Source organism: Myotis yumanensis, unplaced genomic scaffold, assembly GCF_028538775.1.
Source record: "Myotis yumanensis isolate MYYU_CA2020_CCGP unplaced genomic scaffold, mMyoYum1.0.hap1 SCAF_15, whole genome shotgun sequence".
Lineage (NCBI taxonomy): Eukaryota > Metazoa > Chordata > Mammalia > Chiroptera > Vespertilionidae > Myotis > Myotis yumanensis.
The window spans coordinates 10,996,925-11,019,140 of record NW_027223766.1 but is presented as its reverse complement, the minus strand read 5'-3'; the positions used below and the strand labels follow the sequence as shown (position 1 = coordinate 11,019,140).

At 37.0% G+C, this 22,216-nt stretch overlaps 1 protein-coding gene and 1 pseudogene across 5 annotated transcripts in view; both read right to left on the bottom strand.

Annotated features, from left to right (window-relative positions):
• The window catches only part of ATAD2 (ATPase family AAA domain containing 2), an 81,485-nt gene that overhangs the window by 44,352 nt on the left and 14,917 nt on the right, over positions 1-22,216 (bottom strand). For all 5 annotated transcript variants that reach the window (XM_070392030.1, XM_070392029.1, XM_070392031.1 and 2 more), the window contains exons 7-13: positions 19,077-19,226; positions 18,354-18,471; positions 12,277-12,384; positions 7,858-7,966; positions 7,485-7,600; positions 4,530-4,704; positions 3,596-3,684 (exon numbers count right to left, since the gene is read on the bottom strand). In XM_070392030.1, coding sequence (XP_070248131.1) covers positions 3,596-3,684; positions 4,530-4,704; positions 7,485-7,600; positions 7,858-7,966; positions 12,277-12,384; positions 18,354-18,471; positions 19,077-19,226 — 865 coding nt within the window. The remainder of the gene's footprint in view (positions 1-3,595; positions 3,685-4,529; positions 4,705-7,484; positions 7,601-7,857; positions 7,967-12,276; positions 12,385-18,353; positions 18,472-19,076; positions 19,227-22,216) is intronic.
• LOC138992938 (small ribosomal subunit protein eS1-like) lies at positions 2,313-3,549 on the bottom strand (annotated as a pseudogene).

Here is a 22,216-nt window from a genome sequence, read left to right as displayed (position 1 = left end):
AGACGGCTCCCGCGGAGTACGCCCAATTCACGCGAGCCGACTTAACTCGTTTCCCGCAATCCAAGTGTTAAAAGCTTCTGCACAGCAAAAGAAACCAGTATCAAAATGAAAAGGGAGAAACCAAGATGGCAGCATAGGTAAACACCTGAAACTGCTGCCTCACACAACCACTTCAAAAATACAACTAAGCCGAACCGGTTTGGCTCAGTGGATAGAGCGTCGGCCTGCGGACTCAAGGGTCCTGGGTTCGATTCCGGTCAAGGGCATGTGCCCTGATTGCGGGCACGTCCCCAGTAGGGGGAGTGCAGGAGGCAGCTGATTGATCTCTCTCATCGATGTTTCTAGCTCTCTATCCCTCTCCCTTCTTATCTGTAAAAAATCAATAAAATATATTTTAAAAAAAAAAGAAAGAAAGAAAAAATACAACTAAAAGACAAAATGAAAAGGGAACCCACTGTATGGGAGAACATGTCTGCCAATGATACATCTGATAAGGGGTTACCTTCCAAAACATATAAAGTACTCATACAACTCACCAAAAGGAAGACAAATACTCCAATAAAAAAATGGGCAGAGGACCTAAATAGACACTTCTCCAAAGAGGACATACAAATGGCCAAGAGACATGAAATAATGCTCAAAGTCACCAGTCATCAGAGAGATGCAAATTAAAACCACCATGGAAAACAGTGCCGGGTTTCCTCAGAAAATTAAAAATGGAACTGCCATTTGACCCAGTGAAGCTACTTCTAGGAATATATCCTAAGCCTGAAGTACCAATCAGAAAGAATATATGCACCTCTATGTTCACAGCAGTGTTTATAACTAGAGGCACAATGCATGAATGCATGAAACTCATGCAAACATAGGCCCTCGCAGCCCCAGCTGCCTAGCAGGCCCGCCCCCCACCCACTGGTTGTTCTGTAAGGTCATTCCAGAAGGTTGTTCCGCTGTCCAGTCTAATTAGCATATTAGCTCTTTATTATATAGGATAGCTAAGATCTGGAAACAGCCCAAGTGGTCATAACGATATTTTTAATTTACAGTAAAGATTTTAATTGAACTTAATTTGAGATGGCATGTGCTTGTTAAAATTATTCCAATCACTTTACAACTGTTTCAAAAATGTCCTAAGTTCTCAATTACTTGATTTCAAAGTGATGTTAATATTGTTAAATGTTTCTTCCTATTAACACAATTAGTATGGGTGAGAATGAAATGTGTCATATATAAAAAGTTTGTCTGATTAATGGTAGGACATATACAGACAACTACTTTTACCATACTTGACATCTTGACATTTTCATTTACTACTCAGAACAACAAATGAAATTGTATAGCATCAAGTAAAAGAAGGCAACCAGAATATAATAAATATTGTCAAGTATTAGAAGAGTCAAAACTTACCTATTACATTATTTCTTGTTCCTCTTTTTTTTTTTTTTTTTTTTTTTTTTACAATAAAAAACAATACTGGCATATATGAAGGCATGCAAACATTTGCTTTAGGGTATCCCAAACTAATTAAGCAGTTACAGATAATTTACGAGCTCATTTTATTTTTTAAAATATATTTTTATTGATTTCAGAGAGGAAGGGAAAGCTAGAGAGAGACAGAAACATCAATGATGAGAATCATTGATTGGCTGCCTCCTGCATGCCCCCCACTAGGGATCAAGCCTGCAACCCAGGCATGTGCCCTTGACCGGAATTAAACCCAGGACCCTTATGTCTGCAGGCTGATACTCTATCCACTGAACCAAACCAGCTAGGGCTACAAGCTCATTTTAAAAGAATATCTGAAAAATTGAAAATGAGCTGGGACTTGAGGCAGTGGCACTAAGGAAAGGTACTCCTTTGAGTAAACAGTTTATCATAAGGGATATTCAATTTTCCCATCCTGAAAATGAGGAAATTGTGCTAGTATTAGAATATTAAACTAGTAGTCATGCTAGGACATATTTTATTTGGCTCAGGCAATGTCTTTAAAGAATCTGAATTGGCTGGCAACATTTAAAAAATATTTACAAATTTGAATATAAAATTTAAGAAAGAGAAAATTTATTTTTCAAGTCTGGGTGGGCTTCTGCACTTCAGGAGGTTGGCAATAAAAACAACTGGTTATGCTCTTATGACTGAACACTCAGCCACATTCCACACCACAACCCCACACTTACCATTGGTTTGCCTCACTCATCTCATTTGCCTTATGCCTTACTTCAGTGGCCAGTGTGCATTTAAGTTTGTAACCAAGATTTAAAAAAACAATACAAATAGTATTTTTTTACTTAACACCATGAAAAGTCTGAATTTTAAACAGATTCTTGCACTGGCAGCTCATATCCATTAGCTCATTTAACTTTCACATCTGTCTCATCCCCAGTAGCTTTTCCAGTACTATTACCCTCAAAAGCTCCGTGTTTTCCCAATTTGAACTTGGGCTTCTTCAGCATTTGACTTTTCTAACAAAAACATTGTAGAGCAGATACGTAGATTGGCAAGCCTTTTCTACGTCTTTTCTAATGCTATCTGAGATCAATGTATTGACCACTTCCTTTTGAGTATTTTGTCTGCACCTCTCAGGTCATGATTTCCATTATCTTCTCTTGGATCCCGCAGACCTGTTGATGCCGAGCATAAGGTCTTCCAAATTTGATGGTTGCAGTTTTTAGTAAAACCAGCATAGAATAGATGAAGCAAATAACCATTGCTAATCTTGACATCAACATGAGCTTCAATTACAGTCTGCCATTTTTTGACCATGGAGCACATTTTGTCACGGGTAAAATCCATGCCATGGAAATTAGGCAGTTTTTGCCCTGAATGTTCTCAGTAATTAGCTTGAATTTTCTTTCTTTTCTTTTTTTTGTTAATCCTCTCTGGAGGATATTTTTCCATCGATTTTTAGAGAGAGTGGGAGAGGAAGAGACCGAAACATCGACGTGAGAGACATGATGATTGGTTGCCTCCTGCATGCACCCCGACCAGGGGAACCAAGGTAAGTGCTCTTGATTAGAATCGAACCAGGACCCTCAAGTCCGAGGGCCAACACTCTATCCACTGAGCCAAACCAGCCAGAGCTTGCTTGAGTTTTCTAAATGCAATCTCATCACTCTGCAGATCAGCTAAGTTCACTTTAAAAACATGACCCCTGAGACCATCAGATGGGATTTTGGTTCCTTGAGTTCTCATGACATGTTTTTCCATTATTATTTATGTTGAACATAGCTGGCAGTTTTACAGCACATCGGTTTTTCTTAGAAAATAGGTCAATCACTTTCTTCTTGGCTCCCTTTTTGCCTCCTCCTATAAGGCACTTGTTTTTGCTGACAACCATGGTGTCACTCAGAGAGCCAAAAAATGTAACCAAAATTTTAATACTGTGCTTGAGAATAACCTGCCATCCAGGACAGGTTCACCTTTTCTTTTTCCACTCTATAGTATATTGGGATTTTACTACAAAAAAAAAAAAAAAGGGAAACTACTGCTTTGTAAAGTTTCTTTCACCATTTAACTAATCATTGTATTGCTCATATAACACCAATACAGCTCAGAATATAGGGAAAAAGGCAGGGGTCATCAAGCAAGTTTTTACCTGTGAATTTGATCTTGCCTGCTTGATCGAACTGGAGCCAGACCATCAATTTCATCAAAGAAAATAATGGATGGGCGCATCTGGTAAGCCTAGAAAGTAGGTCCAGTGGTTGCATGTTATCATGAGAAACCTCAAATATTAGACAATATAATTCATTTCATTAAAACTTGCTTATAAAATTTGTAAGTTATAAATCTAAATGTAAATTCAAGAACTATGTTTTAAGGGTTCAGACTAAATTATAACATATAGTTTAATTTTATTTGCATTTCAATTGGAAATATTCAATACATATTTTACTGGCTATATAACTTAGATTTTTGTATAGCTGTAGTTATTGGGACATATAAAAAAATCTATAAAAGACCAATTGTCACAATAAGATAAAGAGTAGAAAATGATACAACCTTCCCTCCATATCTGGATGGGAAAATAATTAGCACGATGCCAAAGTTTAAAAAAGACATACCTCAGTAAATTAAAACAAAAATTTTCAATGAGTTCCATAAAGAGATTTCAAAGCATCTGCAACAATATGCCTTAGTAGATCAGAATATATTATCTCACAATGTACTGTCAATACAATCTGGCATATAAAATTAAAGCCAGTCTAAGGATGAACTAATCTTCTATTGAGACATAGCTCACTACTGTTGTCTCCCTAAGTATGAAACTACCACTCTCTTTCTAGGTTCTAAGATTCCACAGAACTTAGATACAATCATTCCTTTCTCTTCTTACTATAAAACTATTCCTTATAGGTCAGTGTTATCTTGATACACAAAGAAAAATAATCTAGGAAGATTACATATTTTGAGTAAGTCTTCTGAATTTTTGCTCTATGAAAAGTAATTAAATGCACGATTTATCTAATCCTTACATACTTATATCTACATTGATTAAAAATCTATGTAGGTAAGTTTTAATATCATACCTGATCAAATAGCAATCGTAGCTGTCTTTCAGACTCTCCTACCCATTTACTTAGACAATCAGCACCTTTTCTCATGAAAAATGCTACTCTCTTATCCCCCTGACTGCACTCATTGGCAAGTGCTCTAGCAACCAGTGTTTTTCCAGTTCCAGGTGGACCATAAAACAAACAACCTCTGTAAAAGAATAAGTATTATTTTATTATTAATACATCAAAAAACAAGACTATTTAGACAAAATTACAAACCAATTTCATGAGTGCACTTAATTAGTGAATAAAAAAGTAAATGAGCCCTAGCCAGTTTGGCTCAGTGGATGGAGCATGGGCCTGCGGACTGAAGGGTCCCAGGTTCGACTCCAGTCAAGGGCACAAGCACAGTTGCGGGTTCGATTTCCAGTAGGGGGTGTGCAGGAGGTAGCTGAGCAATGGTCCTCTCTCATCATTGTTTCTGTCTCTCTCCCTCTCCCTTCCTATCTAAAAATCAATAAAAACGTATTTTTTAAAAAACTAAATGAGACAACTGAAATATTTCAACTCACAGAGCACAACTTAAAACCTTGGAATTAATATTGGTACTACAAAATTAATACTGAAACTATATAAAACCCTTTATTTAAAACATATCTTCTTTTAATTGCGTCTAGGTCTTTTGGCTAAGATGAAGTGTAAAACCTATTTTCTTTTATTCATTCATTATGCTCATCATATTACCTTTCCTTGCATAAAAGTTACACTTAAAATAAAGACTTCATAGTTTACAATCTTTGGCTTCAGTCACAGTAACATAACACTAAAAGTTTTGTTAAAAAACATGTTGGAACTAAATAGGGAAGGAAGGTAAGAGAGAACTTAAATAATGGTGGTTGGGTGATAGGGACTAAGAAGTGTAAATAATTTAAAATAATTTTTGTGACATCACTGCCATAGGGTAACCTACTGCTTTGTTTTGTTTTCCACAAAGTTCCAAAGTTATTTGTTGCTCTTATTCTGAGAAAATGAGCTTTATCCATAATTCTTAAAAAAAAATTTTTTTTTTAAATTTATTTGAGAGAGGAATGGAGAGGGAGAGAGAATCATCGATCGGCTACCTCCTACTAGGGACTGAACCGGCAACTGGACAGATGCCCTGACAGGGAATTGAACGACCTCCTGGTTCATAGGTTGATGCTCAACCACTGAGCCACACCAGTCAGGCTCATAATTTTTTTTTTTAAATATATTTTATTGATTTTTTACAGAGAGGAAGAGAGAGGGATAGAGAGTTAGAAACATCGATGAGAGAGAAACATCGATCAGCTGCCTCCTGCACATCTCCTACTGGGGGTGTACCCGCAACCACGTACATGCCCTTGACCAGAATCGAACCCGGGACCTTTCAGTCCGCAGGCCGATGCTCTATCCACTGAGCCAAACCGGTTTCGGCATAATTCTTAATAGAAATGTTAAAAGGGTGTAGAAATACATGTCATAAATTAAAGTCTACCAAACTAATATGAAATAATCAGTTTTGGATCATCAAATAACTACCCTTGAAAAGAAACACTTAAAAAGGAAAATCCCAGAAAAACAGCAATGACAAAATAAGAATGGCAGGGGAAAAGTCACAAGTGACAGATGAAATCTATTAAAAATTAATAAACTATAAAAGAAAAGACAATAAGATAGAGGCAATCAAATAGAGATGTAAAGAACAAAGCACCTGGTAAGAAAACAACTAAACAAACAAATGGAAAAAACAACAAATTTCAACGTACAAAAACCAAGGTAGGTACAGACTTTAAAAACATATCTATTGAGCCCCGCCGGTGAGGCTCAGTGGTTGAGCATTGACCTATGAACCAGGAGGTCACAGTTTGATTCCTGGTCAGGGCACATGCCGGGTTTTGGGCTTGATCCCTGTGTGGGGCGTGAAGGAGTCAGCCAATCAATGATTTTCTCTCATCATTGATGTTTCCATCTCTCTCTTCCTTCTCCCTTCCTCTCTGAAATCAATAAAAATATATTCAAAAAACGTATCTATTGAGCCAACAATCTAATTTGTGAGACAATATCTTAAAGAAGGAATTAAGGATTCATACAAAAAGGAAGCAATGAGATGTACATAGTATTGACACTATGATAATGAAAAGTTAGGAAAAAACTACACAGTCAGCAACAGCAAAAGCAGATAAAATGTGACACAAACACATAATGGAATATTACTTAGTTATTAAATACAAAGAGAATGTATGTGAAAACAAGTTTACACAATCATATATTTGATTTCTATGGGAGTAAATACATGTTGCAAAGGAGAAATAAAGAGGAAAAAAATTCAGGGACTTTGTTCTTCCTTTTTAAATTCACTAAATTACTTTAACTAGATAGTTCCAATATTTCCTGTAAGAAATGCTATAACAATATTAATATCTGATTAAAATTTTTTATGATTAATATTCCTGGAAAAATAATTTTAAAGACAAAAACTGAATTCACCAATGTTTTAACTGATTGTTTTACAGTATACAACTTTTACAATGCAAAAGAAAAAAAGCTTACTAATTTAAAAAGTTTACTTAAATTGACTTTCCATAGAGGTGGGAAAATGGAGAATAGAGAAGTGGGTTACTACCTTTCTTTAAAGACTTATAGTACAATTTAATTTTTAAAACTATGTACATGTATTACTATGATACAAATTTAAACTAAATTTTAAAAATGAGAAAAAAGTATGCATGGAAGGAATTTCACTAAATGTTTGAAAAACCATGGACAATCTTTTTTCTCCATGGAGAATCAATTTTGAAACCATTTTTTAAGCTAAACATTAAGTAAAAATATTCAAAGCACACGGTACCTTGCAGGAAAAACATACAAATTATTGTAGACCTAAAATATTTCAACAGAGAAGCATTATGTGGACAACAGTAGCATAATGCAGATTTTGGGCTAAAATAAAATGTATAGTTAAATTACCTTGGAGGTTGAATTTTGAATTTTTCAAAGACTTCTGGATAAAGTAATGGAAATACCACCATCTCTTTTAGAGCTGCAATATGATTAGACAGACCACCAACACTATCAAATCGTACCTGGTGATGGAAGGGAAATATAGACATTCTTCGATTTGGAGTCAAAATTAAAATGTCACTCTATCCCTAAACGATACACAACCTACACACAATCAACTGAGTTAACACTAAAACATAACTTAGTTGTGGTCTAAACATAAAAAAAAAAGAAAGAAAGAAGTCTGTAAAAATTAAACTGATAAAAAACACACTTTTAAAACTAAAGTTAAAGAACACTATTATTACAGTTCAAGCATACATTTCAGGACAGTACTCACTGAAGAATCTAATTGCATTGGATCAACATCAGCAAGGCTTGCTCCAATTTTAATTCGATCTTTATAAATTCCTTTTAATTCATCTTTCCGAAAATTTAGCGGCAGGCACCTATTTTAAAAAGATGTAAAAAAAACAAACAAAACCATCAACTCACCTTTCTCTCCCAAATGCCACGATAAAATACAAGCATTTTTCTTAAAAATTTTAAAATAAATTAAATTTCAACAAGAGCAATCTTAAGATTATGTATTTCAGCTTCCTCATTTTCTATATAGGTTGAGAATTTGTTAGAAAGAGGTTATATCAGAAGCTTTATTATTAAAGAAATACAATCAAATGAAAATACCAGTTTTTAAGAAGCTGCATCACCATAAGGTAATTCATGGTTGAGAATTCAGATTGTATTAATACATATTATAATTATAATGATCGTGTCTAACATTTTAGATATATTAATCCATTAAATCCTCCAACAGTCTTATGAAGTAGATATTATTATTTCCCCTCTTTTAAAAGAAAACCAAGCCCACACAGGTAAGGTAAACTAAAATGCCAAAGACCACAAACCAGTAAGTGGCAGATTCAGAAATCCAAGCAACAACTCTGCTATAATACCTCTCAGCAAAATCATCATAATCCACCAGCAGCTGCTCCACACCAACCCTTTCAGGCAACAATGAATCACTACTTTTCTAACTACTTTCAAAACCGGTTATGGTATGTTACAAAGAATGTGCCTAAAAGAACCTGCTTGTGTTGGAAAAAAGGAAAACTGCTTATGTTAGAGGTTAAGATAACTTGTACCAGAATGCTTAAGCAAAGAATAACTGCTGCAACTGAACACAAGTGGAAGCACCATGCTCATCCCAAGTGACAATTCTTGCTATCCCCAAACTTTACGAGAAATTTATACTGCGAAATCTAAGATGAACAAGTTTGCACTTGCAGCTTTTTAAAGACTATGTCTTAAATAATTCTTAATAGAAATATAGCCCTAGCTGGTTTGGCTCACTGGATAGAGCTTCAGCCTGTCGACTGAAGGGTCCCAGGTTTGATTCTGGTCAAGGGCATGTACCGTGGTTGCAGGCTCCTCTCGGGCCAGGCCCTCGTCAGGGCACGTGCAGGAGGCAACCAATTGATGTATTTCTCTCACATCCATGTTTCTGTCTTTCCCTCTCTCTTCCACTCTCTCTAAAAATCAATGGAAAAATATCCTGGGGTGAGGATTAAAAAATAAGTAAAAATAAAGTTACTATGGTAAAATATCAGCAATTAAAAAAAAAGAAATATAACTGCATAATATAAGTCCATAGGATTAGATGCTTATTTCTATGAATGAAAGCAAAGAAAAATCCAAGAAGTCTAAGTATACAGATTTTTGATGATTTGATTTATTGCTTTCCAACAAATGAAATGCAAGCCAAAATTGTAATTTAAAAATTTCTATTAGCCACAATAAACAAAAAGGTAAAATTTTGATATTCCATTTTATTTGTTACAATATATCCAAAATCCTGTATTATCATTTCCACATGCAAAACTCAGTATTTTAAATATTGAGCTATTTTTACATTTTCTTTTTTTGTACTAAATCTTTGGAATTCAAGAATGTGTTTTTCATAGAAACTTACAATATATCTCAATTCAGATTATGGTAGTTACATTTCAAGTACTTAATAGCCACAGGTGACTTAGTGGCTGCCATATTGGACAGGGCAGCTTTAATGTGATAATATAAAGTTTAGGATACAAAGAATGGCTGATTTGCATGACCCTTCAATTATTATGTTCCAACTACTTTGTTAAGCATTTGTGGCCTACTCTAAGAACATATTACTAGGACCCAAGAACTGCATTTTTCAATCACCCAACCACATCTGTAAAATGGAAATAATCTTTGCCCTGTCTACTTCATATAATTAGTGTGAGACTCAAATAAGTTGGTTAGTATATGTGAACTTATATTACAAGGAGTTATAAAATGAGTAAACCCTTTAACTTTCCTAAAGTATTTTACAATAGGAATGCATTATTGGTTTTTTTTAAAAAAAGTATATTTGGGAGAATCGAAGATGGCGGCATAGGTAAACACCCGAGACTGCGGCCGCAAACAACCACTTCAAAAATACAACTAAAAGATGGAACGGACATCAACCAGAACCACAGGAAGGCTGGCTGAGGAGAGACTCTTCAACTAGAAGGAAAAACAACAGCATTACGAGGCTCAGAGGAGGCGCAGTGTGGAAAATTTAAAGGTATGGTGGTGCGGTGGTGCGCGCGCAAAGCGGGCTGGTGGCTGAGGGTGCGGTTGTCATTTTCAATCAGGAGGGAGTCTCAGACTCTGGGCTACAGATCCGGGCGAGTCTCTAGGGACCCAGACTCAAACGGGAGAAGCGGGACTGTCTGGCTACGGTCCCTCCGAGGTTTGCAGCGGTTGCTGGGACAGAGAGGCAGAGCCCCTGGGGACGGACTGAGAGCAGCCATAGCTGCTCCCTCCCCCCGCCCTGTTGATCCCGCCCCGCCCAAGCCCTGCTCACAGCCATTTGCTGATCGCCTCAGGCAAAGGCTAGATTAGCACCTCCCCAGAGGACTGAAGTTTTCCACACAGCTGATTCCCACAGCCAGTCGGCCTGGTGGTCAAATCCCTCTAGTATTAACTACAACAATTAAGGCTTAACTAGAACAAGACTGCGCACAAAGACCACAAGGGGGTGCACCAAGAAAGCATAAAAGATGCGGAGACAAAAAAACATGACAGAAATGGAGGATATGGAGCTAAAAATCGCAATTTTGAGGGCTTGCAATAAACTTAAGCAGAGCCTCACGAAAACTAATGAGACCCTCGATGCTACGATAAAGAAATTAGAAAGTAAGCATACACGGACTGAAATAAAGAATATTATACCCAGTAGCAGACCAGAGGAGCACAAGAATCAAACCAAAGATTTGAATTGCGAAGAAGCAAAAAACACCCAACTGGAAAAGCAAAATGAAAAAAGACTCCGAAAGTGTGAAGATAGTGTAAGGAGCCTCTGGGTCAGCTTCAAGCGGACTAATATCAGAATTATTGGGGTGCCAGAAGATGAGAGACAGCAAGATATTGAAAACCTATTTGAAGAAATAATGGCAGAAAACTTCCCCCACCTGGTGAAAGAAATGGACTTACAGGTCCAAGAAGCGCAGAGAACCCCAAACAAAAGGAATCCAAAGAGGACCACACCAAGACACATCATAATTAAAATGCCAAGAGCACAAGACAAAGAGAGAATCTTAAAAGCAGCAAGAGAAAGAGACTCAATTACCTACAAGGGAATACCCATACGACTGTCAGCTGATTTCTCAACAGAAACTTTGCAGGCCAGAAGGGAATGGCAAGAAATATTCAAAGTGCTGAATACCAAGAACCTACAACCAAGATTACTTTATCCAGCAAAGCTATCATTCAGAATTGAAGGTCAGATAAAGAGCTTCACAGATAAGGAAAAGCTAAAGGAGTTCATCACCACTAAACCAGTATTACACGAAATACTGAAAGGTATCCTTTAAGAAGAGGAAGAAGAAAAAGGTAAAGATACTAATTGTGAACAACAAACATGCATCTATCAACAAGTGAATCTAAGAATTAAGTGAATAAATAATCTGATGTACAGAATGAACTGGTGATTATAATGAATCAGGGACATAGAAAGGGAATGGACTGACTATTCCTGGGGGGGGAAGGGGAATGGGAGATGCGGGAAGAGACTGGACAAAAATCGTGCACCTATGGATGAGGACAGTGGGTGGGGAGTGAGGGCGGAGGGTGGGGCGGGAACTGGAAGGAGGGGAGTTATGGGGGGGGGGGGAGAGGAACAAATGTAATCTGAACAATAACAATTTAATTAAAATTAAAAAAAATTAAAAAAAAATAAAAAATAAAAAAAATAAAAAGATCAGCTTTTTTTAAAAAAAAAAATTATTTGAAAAAAATTGAATTACTTTGAGCTGTGTGTAATAGTTACACAAGAAAACATGTTCTAATCTGTTATTAGTTTCAATAAGATATTTCAAACAAGACAGCATTGTTTTTTTGTTTTTCAATATTTTTATTGATTTCAGAGAGGAAGGGAGAGGGAGAGAGAGAAACATCAATAATGAGAGAGAATCATTGATCAGCTGCCTCCTGCACGCCCACTACTGGGGATCGAGCCTGCAACCCGGGCATGTGCCCTTGACCAGAATTGAACCCGGGAGCCTTTAGTCTGCAGGCCAACAGTCTATCCACTGAGCCAAACCAGCTAGGGCTGCATTGTTATTATACATTAATCTGTTGTACAATTTTTTAATCAGTTAAACTGTTCTTATTCCCAAATTATTCAGCTGTCTCACCATTAAAAAAAAAAGGTGGTAGATTTAAAAGGCTTCAATATAGCACTTACCTGTTGATAGCTCTATTACGGCTCCTTTTCCTGCGCCTCTCAAAATGCTGTTCATCTTCAGAAGAGGAAGATGAAGTAGAATCACTACTGTGAATAGCATGCCTTCGCCTGAAGTAAAGAAGAAAACTAAAATCATGATGAAGAATGGCAGAGGAAAAAAGGCATAAGATGTAAACATTAGAAATACCTAATAATCCAAATGGTTTATCCTAAAATTAATACATTTGCTGAACCAATGAAGTAAGTTTTGTTGGCTGAATCTTTTGAAGGAAATAAAAGACTTGGATAACTAAGAAGAAAGAAAAAAAGATAAAGGCTCTGGTAAGCTGACCGTCAAATGTTCACTAAGACAGCATATCCACTGGTTCTCAACACGTGGGTCGCGACCCCTTTGGGGATCGAACGACACCTTTCACAGGGGTCGCCTAAATACATCCTGCATATCAGATATTTACATTACGATTCATAACAGTAGCAAAATTACAGTTATGAAGTAGCAATGAAAATAATTTTATGGTTGGGGGTCACCACAACATGAGGAACTGTATTAAAGGGTCGCGGCATTAGGAAGGTTGAGAACCACTGGTCTAGGCAGTTACTATTAACTTCTTAGTCTTTATATAAATCAGTTACCCTCAAAGAAAAATGAGATAAAGAGGGTATCAGAATCTTTGGGACTATAATTTTAGGAAATTATTTTCAGTATTATAATATATATAATTTTACATTTGGAAGGGAATCACCTATTTTAAAATGTCAAATAACCTTAGAAGGAGAACATGAGAATTTTTATGCAAACCAGAGGGGCTCAAGAAGGGTTAAAAAAATGCTAGGGAACAGGGACAAGTAAAATGGCCTTTTATCTACAGTATATCATCAACCATAAATTCACAACTACCACTTAACCACTGTGTAAATGTAAATGAGTTACCAAACCTGTATCTCAATCTTCTCACACAAAAAAATAAAAATATAATGAAATTCTTAGCCTGATTGATAGTATTAAATAAGATCCCAAGTGCTATTAATATTCAAAGAATTCTTAAATCATTTTTACTACCTTTGGACAGTTGCAAAAGACCCACAGGGAAAAACCAAACAATTAAAAAACAAAACCCATGCCGAAACCGGTTTGGCTCAGTGGATAGAGCGTCAGCCTGCGGACTGAAGGGTCCCAGGTTCGATTCCGGTCAAGGGCATGTACCTTGGTTGCAGGCACATCCCCAGTAGGAGGTGTGCAGGAGGCAGCTGATCGATGTTTCTCTCTCATCGATGTTTCTAACTCTCTCTCTCCCTTCCTCTCTGTAAAAAATCAATAAAATATATTAAAAAACAAAAAACAAAAAAACAAAGAATCTGGCTGGAAAACCTTTAATTATTCCATTGGATCTGGGTCTAGAGCTTTTTCTGAGTCAGAGTGCAATCATGGTTAGGTAGGTATTTCCAAAAATATAAAAGGTTCACTTTTCTATTGCCTGCATAATGTAGGTCCAAAATCTTGTACCTAAAAAACTCTGAAAACAAGCTTTTCCATTATACATTTAGCAAAACATGATCTGAAATGTCATAAAGGCAATTCAGTCTCTATTTGTCCCACTTACAATGATTACTCATATGTTTTGCTATAGAATTAATGTATTTGACTAAGGAGTGCTGGCCCAGACACCACTGGAGATGTTTATGTTGCATGTTACCTTTGTAAATCCCCTCTCAAAAATCTGAATTCTGAAGCACAAATGGCCCAAGGGTTTTGGAAAAAGGGTTGTGGAAACATAGATATAAGTGAGGAAATAATCCTCCGCTGTCCACCTACCCAAACGTGTATAAGAACACCTTTGTGATCAGTCTGAAACTAAAACTATCTAGTATAAGTCTGAAATTTTATATGAAAAACCTACCAATTTTATATTACAACTAGAGGGCTGGTGCACAAAATTCAAGCATGGGTAGGGTCCCTAGGCCTGGCCGGTGATCAGGGCCAATTGGGGCCTTTCTGCTGCCGGCCAGGGCCTCCCTTGCCAGGCTGGCAGGCCTTCCTTTGTTCCGCGCCACCCCCTGGTGGTCAGCACACGTCATAGTCAATGATCGAACTCCCGGGGGGACACTTTGCATATTAGCCTTTTATATATATAGGTTAATATTACAAAGAGACTCTAACTTGTAGTCACATAATTGTATGTGAATTCAGTATGCATTCACATGTAATTAAGACTAACTTCACAATTTAAAAAAAGAGACTAACATTTACTAAGTGCTTCTTGTCCCAGGTGGTTGACATATTATCTCATATAATATTAATTAAAACTTTGGAAAAGTAGGCTTATTTTACAGTCAGAGCCAATGTGGCTCATAGTTTAAAGAACTTGTTCAAAATATCAGAATTAGTCAATGATGGTGTCAGAATTTAAACTCATGCCTGTCTATTCCAAAAATCCGCATTCTATACACTACTATACTGGTGATTTCCAGTTGTTTATTTCACAAACCAGTGAAGTTAAAAGCAAATAACAAGACTTTGTGGACTGTCATAAAGTTTCCAATATTTGATTTACAAATCTGAATTATTTTAAAACATTAAAGTATAGTTACAATATTACATGTAGCCCTTAATGTGTGCCAGATAATATTTTAAAGGCTTTACATGTATTAAGTCATCTAATTCTCACAATATTATGAAATAGGTGCTATTACCCCTATTGTGTGGATCAAAAAACTGAAGCATAGAGAAGTTAAGTAACTTGCCCAAAGTCACTAATAAGTGGTGAAACTGAGCTGGCAATCTGAGCTGTTATAATCATGGGTCCAGGTTCTTCATAATTATTCTATACTGAAGAAAGGCCATTATTTTAGTTTAAAAAAGATTCTAAACACACATATCCACGTGTGTGTCTGTGTGTGTGTGTGTGTGTGTTTCATTTTACAAAAACCCGTTGAAAAATTTGGCATGGACAAGCACTGTAAACCTAACTAGAGTGCTAGAGTCACCAGTTGTAGTTCCTTAACTAGGAAGGAGTACTTTGGAATACCGGTTAAACAATTGTGTTATTATATTATCTTCTTGTTCAAAGGGACTAATGTTGTTCCAGAAACTGCAGATCAAGCTAAAGAATAATCCTTAGATGACTAGAGGTTATCAATCATAAGGAAGAAAATCCTGCTTAAAGGCAGTATTCCTGAAGCTCTGCTATGATAAGTTGCCAAAAGACCCTTGGAAACTCCCGCACTGTGGCTGAAAGCTTTTTTAACCATTTGCCATGATACTAAAAGCAATGTTCAAATGATTCTTTGGATGTGTGCTTTGTTTCCGTGCCTAAGTAGTTGTAGTAGAACATGAACTATAAACAAAAGCTGGTCTCTTGATTAAAAAATAAAAAGGCTAAGCAAAGTATCATTAAAGTTGTTAGAAAAAAAATGAGATGTTCACACCACCTTGTGAAGAAAGTTAAAAAAAAAAAATGGTTTAAAGGGCTACATTCAAAAGGCCAGGTAATGAGAAGTGTTAGACAGACATGGAGAAACTAGCACTCTGGCTGGTGGGAATGTACAATAAGGCAGCCATTTGAAAAACAATCTAGCACTTCCTCAAAACATTAAATATAGTTAGCATTTGATCCAGCAATTCCACTTCTAGGTATATGCCCATGAGAAATGAAAACATATATCCAAAAAAAACTGTATGCAAATGTTCATAGTAGCATTATTCCTAGCAGCCAAAAAGTGGAAACAACTCAAATGTCCATCAACTGATAACTGGATAAATAAAATACGGTATATTTATACAACAGAATCTCATTTGGCAATGAAAAGGAATGAGGTCTAATACATACCACTACACTAATGAGCCTTGAAAGTGGTATACCAAGTGAGAGAAGCCAGTCACAAGAGATTCCACTTACATGAAATACCCAAAATAGGCAAATTTATAAAGAGAGAAAGTCGACTGGTGGTGGCTTAGGGGTAGAGGGATAGAAGTATTGGGAGTGGGGGGTGATAACTAAAGAGTATAGGTTTCTTTTTGAGGCAAGAAAAGTATTCTAAAATTATTGTGGGCCCTAGTCAGGTAGCTCAATTGATTAGAGTGCTGTCCCCATATATCAGGGTTGTGGGTTTAATCCCCAGTCGGAGCATACAAGAAATCAACTAACAAATGCATAAATGGATGGAACAATAAAATCGATGTTTCTCATTCTGTCTTTCAAATCAATCAATAAACACTTTTAAAATAAAAAACATTGAGATTTTTAAAATAATAAATTTACTGTGGTAATAGTTGCACAACTCTGTGAATATACTAAAAGCTATTGAATTGTGTACTTTAAATTGGTGAACTATATGTATGTGAATTATGTCCCAATAAAGCTGTGATCAAAGAGAAAATGTTTAGAGTTATCAAAATCAACACTAAGAAGGTCATCAAGCCACATAATATGACTCTAGGATACATCGTAAATCATAGTTCATACTTTAATTTAAATGTGCCAGGATCCTCCACTAGTCTATGACAGCCCAGGGCAGGAATCCTGGCTTCATCGTTTTTATATCCATAGTACTTGGCACATGGTAGTACTCAGACATTTGTTAAATAATTGGAGGGGGTAAGAAATCCTGCACCCAAGGAGCTATGCAACAATGTGAGACACTTTATATATAGAGAAAGAGTAGACTCTGTGAACCAAAAGGGGCAAAAAAATTCCTACCTGCTACAAGACACACTGTAGGTGGTGATTGTAGAGGTAGTCAGTCAACAAGTATGTTATTTCCAGTATGCTACTGCCAGTAAAGATGAGGGAAGAAATGAAATCTCAAAGTAACTGCCAGCCTCTCACTTCTGCTGAATCAAATAGAGATCTGTCCCTTGAGTCAGGCAACCAAGAACTGCCTGGACCTCATGATTATTGGGGATTCCAGGGAGCAATATGCCTTACTCTCCTTTTCTGAAGATCATTCAATATCAAAATATTGGTCTTTAACAAGGGGCCTATGAAAAGTATCGACAATGTGGTCTCCTTTCAAGTGTAATTTATCTTGAACAGCCCAGGCAGGTTGAGTTTGCCTTCCTGGTCTTCTAGCTGTGAGAAAAGGAATGATGACACAAGAAATCTAGAATGTACACTTGTGATTTTGGCACTCTGAAATTAAAAGACCCAGGGATACAATTTTATATTTTTCCTAGAAGACAGGAAATTTGTCAGCACCTACAAAGGTGTTGCCTTCCATGACCAAAACATGATCAGATAATCTGCTTCTAGGAGGAGACTTCTAAGAACTGTTCAAATAGCTGAATTCTCACAGGACTTCAGTCTTACTTCTGACCAAATTACTATTAGGAAAAAAGTGCCATTTCCCACACTAGTGTCATTTTTTCCTGCCTTTTTAGTCTTCACTAACGAGCTCTCTTATTCACGAACTACTACAATGTTACTATTACCCAGAAAGTTCTAATAGATCAGAAAAACTTTTATTACTTAGGAGAAAGAGGAAATAACAAGAATTACCTCTTTGGGTTTAAATATGAAAAACAAGCAACACATGTTGGGATGTGGAAGAAAAAGAAACCCACAAATAATTTAAATAGAGAAAATTAATACTACATTTATAAAAGAAACAAATTTTTAAGATCGATCCAGAAAAAGATGGTCAGAGTCATGACAAGTCTAGAAGCAATGTAACTTAGAACGCTTTCATCGTAGAAAAATATATCTGTGATAGTATGTGGAGACAAGATTAAACCTATATTTAACTTAATGTAAAGATTAAAGAAAATAGTCTACATAAAATGCTTAATACCAAGCTAGGAATACAGTAAACACTGAAGCAAAGGTAGCTCTCTATTATTAAAGTGTGGAACAACAGAGTAAACTACCTTACCATGGTAGTTACTAACAATTCCTATTAGTGGAAGCAAAAACTAGTCAATGGTAGTAGAAATTAAAGCACGACAGGCAGAGTTAACTACTCGCCCAAATATATGATTCTAGAATTCTATTCTGATATCCTCAATCCTAAGACTCTAGAATCCTACCTTACCATAGCCACAATTATGTTGTCATAAATCAATTACTACTTTAAAACCAAACCTGTTCATTCGTTTACAGTAAGGACTTCTTGGTCCCGCAGAAGATAATCGATATCTTGGTCTGGCAGGAGAAGCTGGGCCACTATAAAATATGTTGGGCTTTCTTTGGTGACGAGGTTCTAAAAGGAGGAGTTAGAATGTACGTGACATATAAACAGGTTTGAAGGTAATTTTGCTCTTCATATAAACACTTACAAAGGTACTGCCCCTTCCATGAGAATATTAGTACATATCTACTATAGAATATTCTACAATTCATATTTTCAATTATTTATGTCTGCAGGGCTGCTACTGAAAATATGCATAGCACATACACCAACAACCAAACATACTCTGGCCATAAATAACCATTATGATTATACTGATAGATATCAGCTCACTATCAGACCTGCAAGTATATGTTCATAAGCATTGAGGCACAACTATAACATACACCGTAAGCAGTTCTAGTTATATAAACTGACAAATTAAGTAGAAAGCTGTGAAACCTAACATAATTAAAGACAGACATGAAATTTCAAAACAGCCCAATTATTTGCTTTGGGTAATAACTAAAATTTAACTCTTTTTCAAAGAATTGACTTATTGCACTTTTAAGATAGGTTAAGAAAGACAAAAACTATGAGTATTATGCAAAATAAAGACTAAAAAAATAAAAAAAGAGGAAGGGCAGTAAAGACACAGGTAATATAATTACATCTCCTGGGGAAAAAATAGCACTTACTTTCCAATGGAGCCTGGTAGTAAACAGTAGCTTTTCTCTGTCTAAGATAATATCGTTTCTGATTATCTTCTTCTCCATCTTCTTCATCATCATCATCTTCATCTTCACCATCATCTTCATCTTCTTGGTCTTCACCCTCTTCAGATGATTCTACAATTTAAATATATTTACTCTCAGGATACTCACACCAAAATGTTAACACTTTTTAACACAGGGTAACTGAGAAAGAGACCCTTCTGTTAAAATGTATTTACTTCTAGATTATTATTTTTCTTTTTAATATATTTTTATTGATTTCAGAGAGGAAGGGAGAGGGAGAGTGAGATGGAAACATCAATGATGAGAGATAATCATTGACCAGCTGCCTCCTGCACACCCCCGACTGGGGATCGTGCCCATAACTTGGGCATGTGACCTGACAGGGAATCAAAGAGTGACCTCCTGGTTTACAGGCTGATGCTCAACCACTGAGCCACACTGGCCGGGCTCTTCTAGATTATCCATAGAAAGAAGCTAATTTTTTCTTTCCATTTTTTTTTTATTGTTAGATTTCAGAGAGAGAGGGGAAAAGAGAAACATCAATTTGTTGTTCCACTTATTCATGCATTCATTGATTGCTTCATGTATAGAAGAATCTAATTATGCCCTAGTTGGTTTGGCTCAGTGGATAGAGCATCAGACTGTGGGCTGAAGGGTCCCGGGTTTGATTCTGGTCAAGGACACATGCCCAGGTTGCGGGCTTGATCCTCAGTAGGGGGTGTGCAGGAGGCAGCCGATCAATGATTCTCTCTTATCATTGATGTTTCTATCTCTCTCTCCCTCTCCCTTCCTCTCCGAAATCAATAAAAAAAAAATATATATATAAAGAATTTAATTCTTTCACAACATTAAATAATTTTTAGTGAAGTAAAATAATTGTAGAATTAAAAACAACTAGAGGAAGAAAAAAGGAACTAGAGAAAAAAATTTAAAGGCTACTGTTAGCCCTGGCCAGGTAGCTCAGTCGGTTAGATTGTCATTCTGAGATGCCAAGGTGGCAGGTTCAGGTCACATACAAGAATCAACCAATGAATGTATAAATAAGTCGAACAACAAATCAGTGTTTCATTTTCTCTTTCTCTCTCTCAAATCAATAAATAAAAATTTTAAAAATAAATTAAAAATAAAAGCTACTGTCAGTAAGTACCAAACTAAAGTTTATGGTATTACTGCTAGTTTAATTAATATAGATGACTATACTTAAGCTTCAAATAAATGTAACATGTTGACAAATTTAAGTATCTCCTTACTCAGCTTTTTGCCTTTTAAATTTCAGTTTGTACCTTCCATCCAGCCTTTCTGGCTGTCACTGAGTTACATAAGAGAATAACTCAAATAGTGTACTTATGATCATGTAAAACACCAGACATTTAAAATGCATTTCAGGGGGCGAGACCAAGATGGCGGCGTAGGTAAACACCGGAGACCGCTGCCGCAAACAACCATTTCAAAAATACAACTAAAAGACTGAACGGACATCACCCAGAACCACAGGAAGGCTGGCTGAAGAGAGACTCTACAACTAGAAGGAAAGAGAACAGCAAATCGAGGCTCAGAGGCGGCGCAGTGTGGAAAATACAAAGGTACCAAGGTGCGCGCGCAAAGCGGGCTGGTGGCTGAGGGCTCGGTTGTCGTTTTCTGTCGGGAGTGAGTCTCAGACTCTGGGCTCCAGATCCGGGCGAGTCTCTAGGGACCCAGACTCAAACGGGAGAAGCGGGATTATCCGGCATCAGTTGGAACCTGAGGGCAACTTTCTCTCCGAGGTTTGCAGCGGCTGCCGGGGTTCTGAGAAGCAGAGCCTCTGGGAACGGGACTGAGCGTGGCCATAACTGCTCCCTCCGCCCGCCCTGTTGATCCCGCCCCGCCCAAAGCCTGCGCACAGCCATTTGCCGATCGCCTCAGGCAAAGGCTGGATTAGCGCCTCCCCAGAAGGCAGACGGTTTTCCGTACAGCTGATTCCTATAGCCAGCCGGCCTGGGGGTCAAATCCCTCTAGTGGTAACTACAACAATTAAGGCTTGGCTAGAACAAGACTGCGCACAGAGACCACAAGGGGGTGCACCAAGAAAGCATAAAAGATGCGGAGACAAAGAAACATGACAGAAATGGAGGATATGGAGCTAAGAATCGCAATTTTGAGGGCTTGCCATAAATTTGTGCAGAGCCTCACGAAAACTAATGAGACCCTCGATGCTACGATAAAGAAATTAGAAAGTAAGCATACACGGACTGAAATAAAGAATATTATACCCAATAGCAGACCAGAGGAGTACAATAATCAAACCAAAGATTCGACAAAAAACACCCAATTGGAAAAGCAAAATGAAAAAAGAATCCAAAAGTGTGAAGATAGTGTAAGGAGCCTCTGGGACAGCTTTAAGCGGACTAATATCAGAGTCATTGGAGTGCCAGAAGATGAGAGACAGCAAGATATTGAAAACCTATTTCAAGAAATAATGGCAGAAAACTTCCCCCACCTGGAGAAAGAAATGGACTTACAGGTCCAAGAAGCGCAGAGAACCCCAAACAAAAGGAATCCAAAGAGGACCACACCAAGACACATCATCATTAAAATGCCAAGAGCAAAAGACAAAGAGAAAATCTTAAAAGCAGCAAGAGAAAGAGGCTTAATTACCTACAAGGGAATACCCATACGACTGTCAGCTGATTTCTCAACAGAAACTTTGCAGGCCAGAAGGGAATGGCAAGAAATATTCAAAGTGCTGAATACCAAGAACCTACAACCAAGATTACTTTATCCAGCAAAGCTATCATTCAGAATTGAAGGTCAGATAAAGAGCTTCACAGATAAGGAAAAGCTAAAGGAGTTCATCACCGCCAAACCAGTATTATATGAAATGCTGAAAGGTATCCTTTAAGAAGAGGAAGAAGAAGAAAAAGGTAAAGATACAAATTATGAACAACAAACATGCATCTATCAACAAATGAATCTAAGAATCAAGTGAATAAATAACCTGATGTACAGAATGAACTGGTGATTATAATAGAATCAGGGACATAGAAAGGGAATAGACTGACTATTCTTGGGGGAAAAAGGGGTGTGGGAGATGCGGGAAGTGACTGGACAAAAATCATGCACCT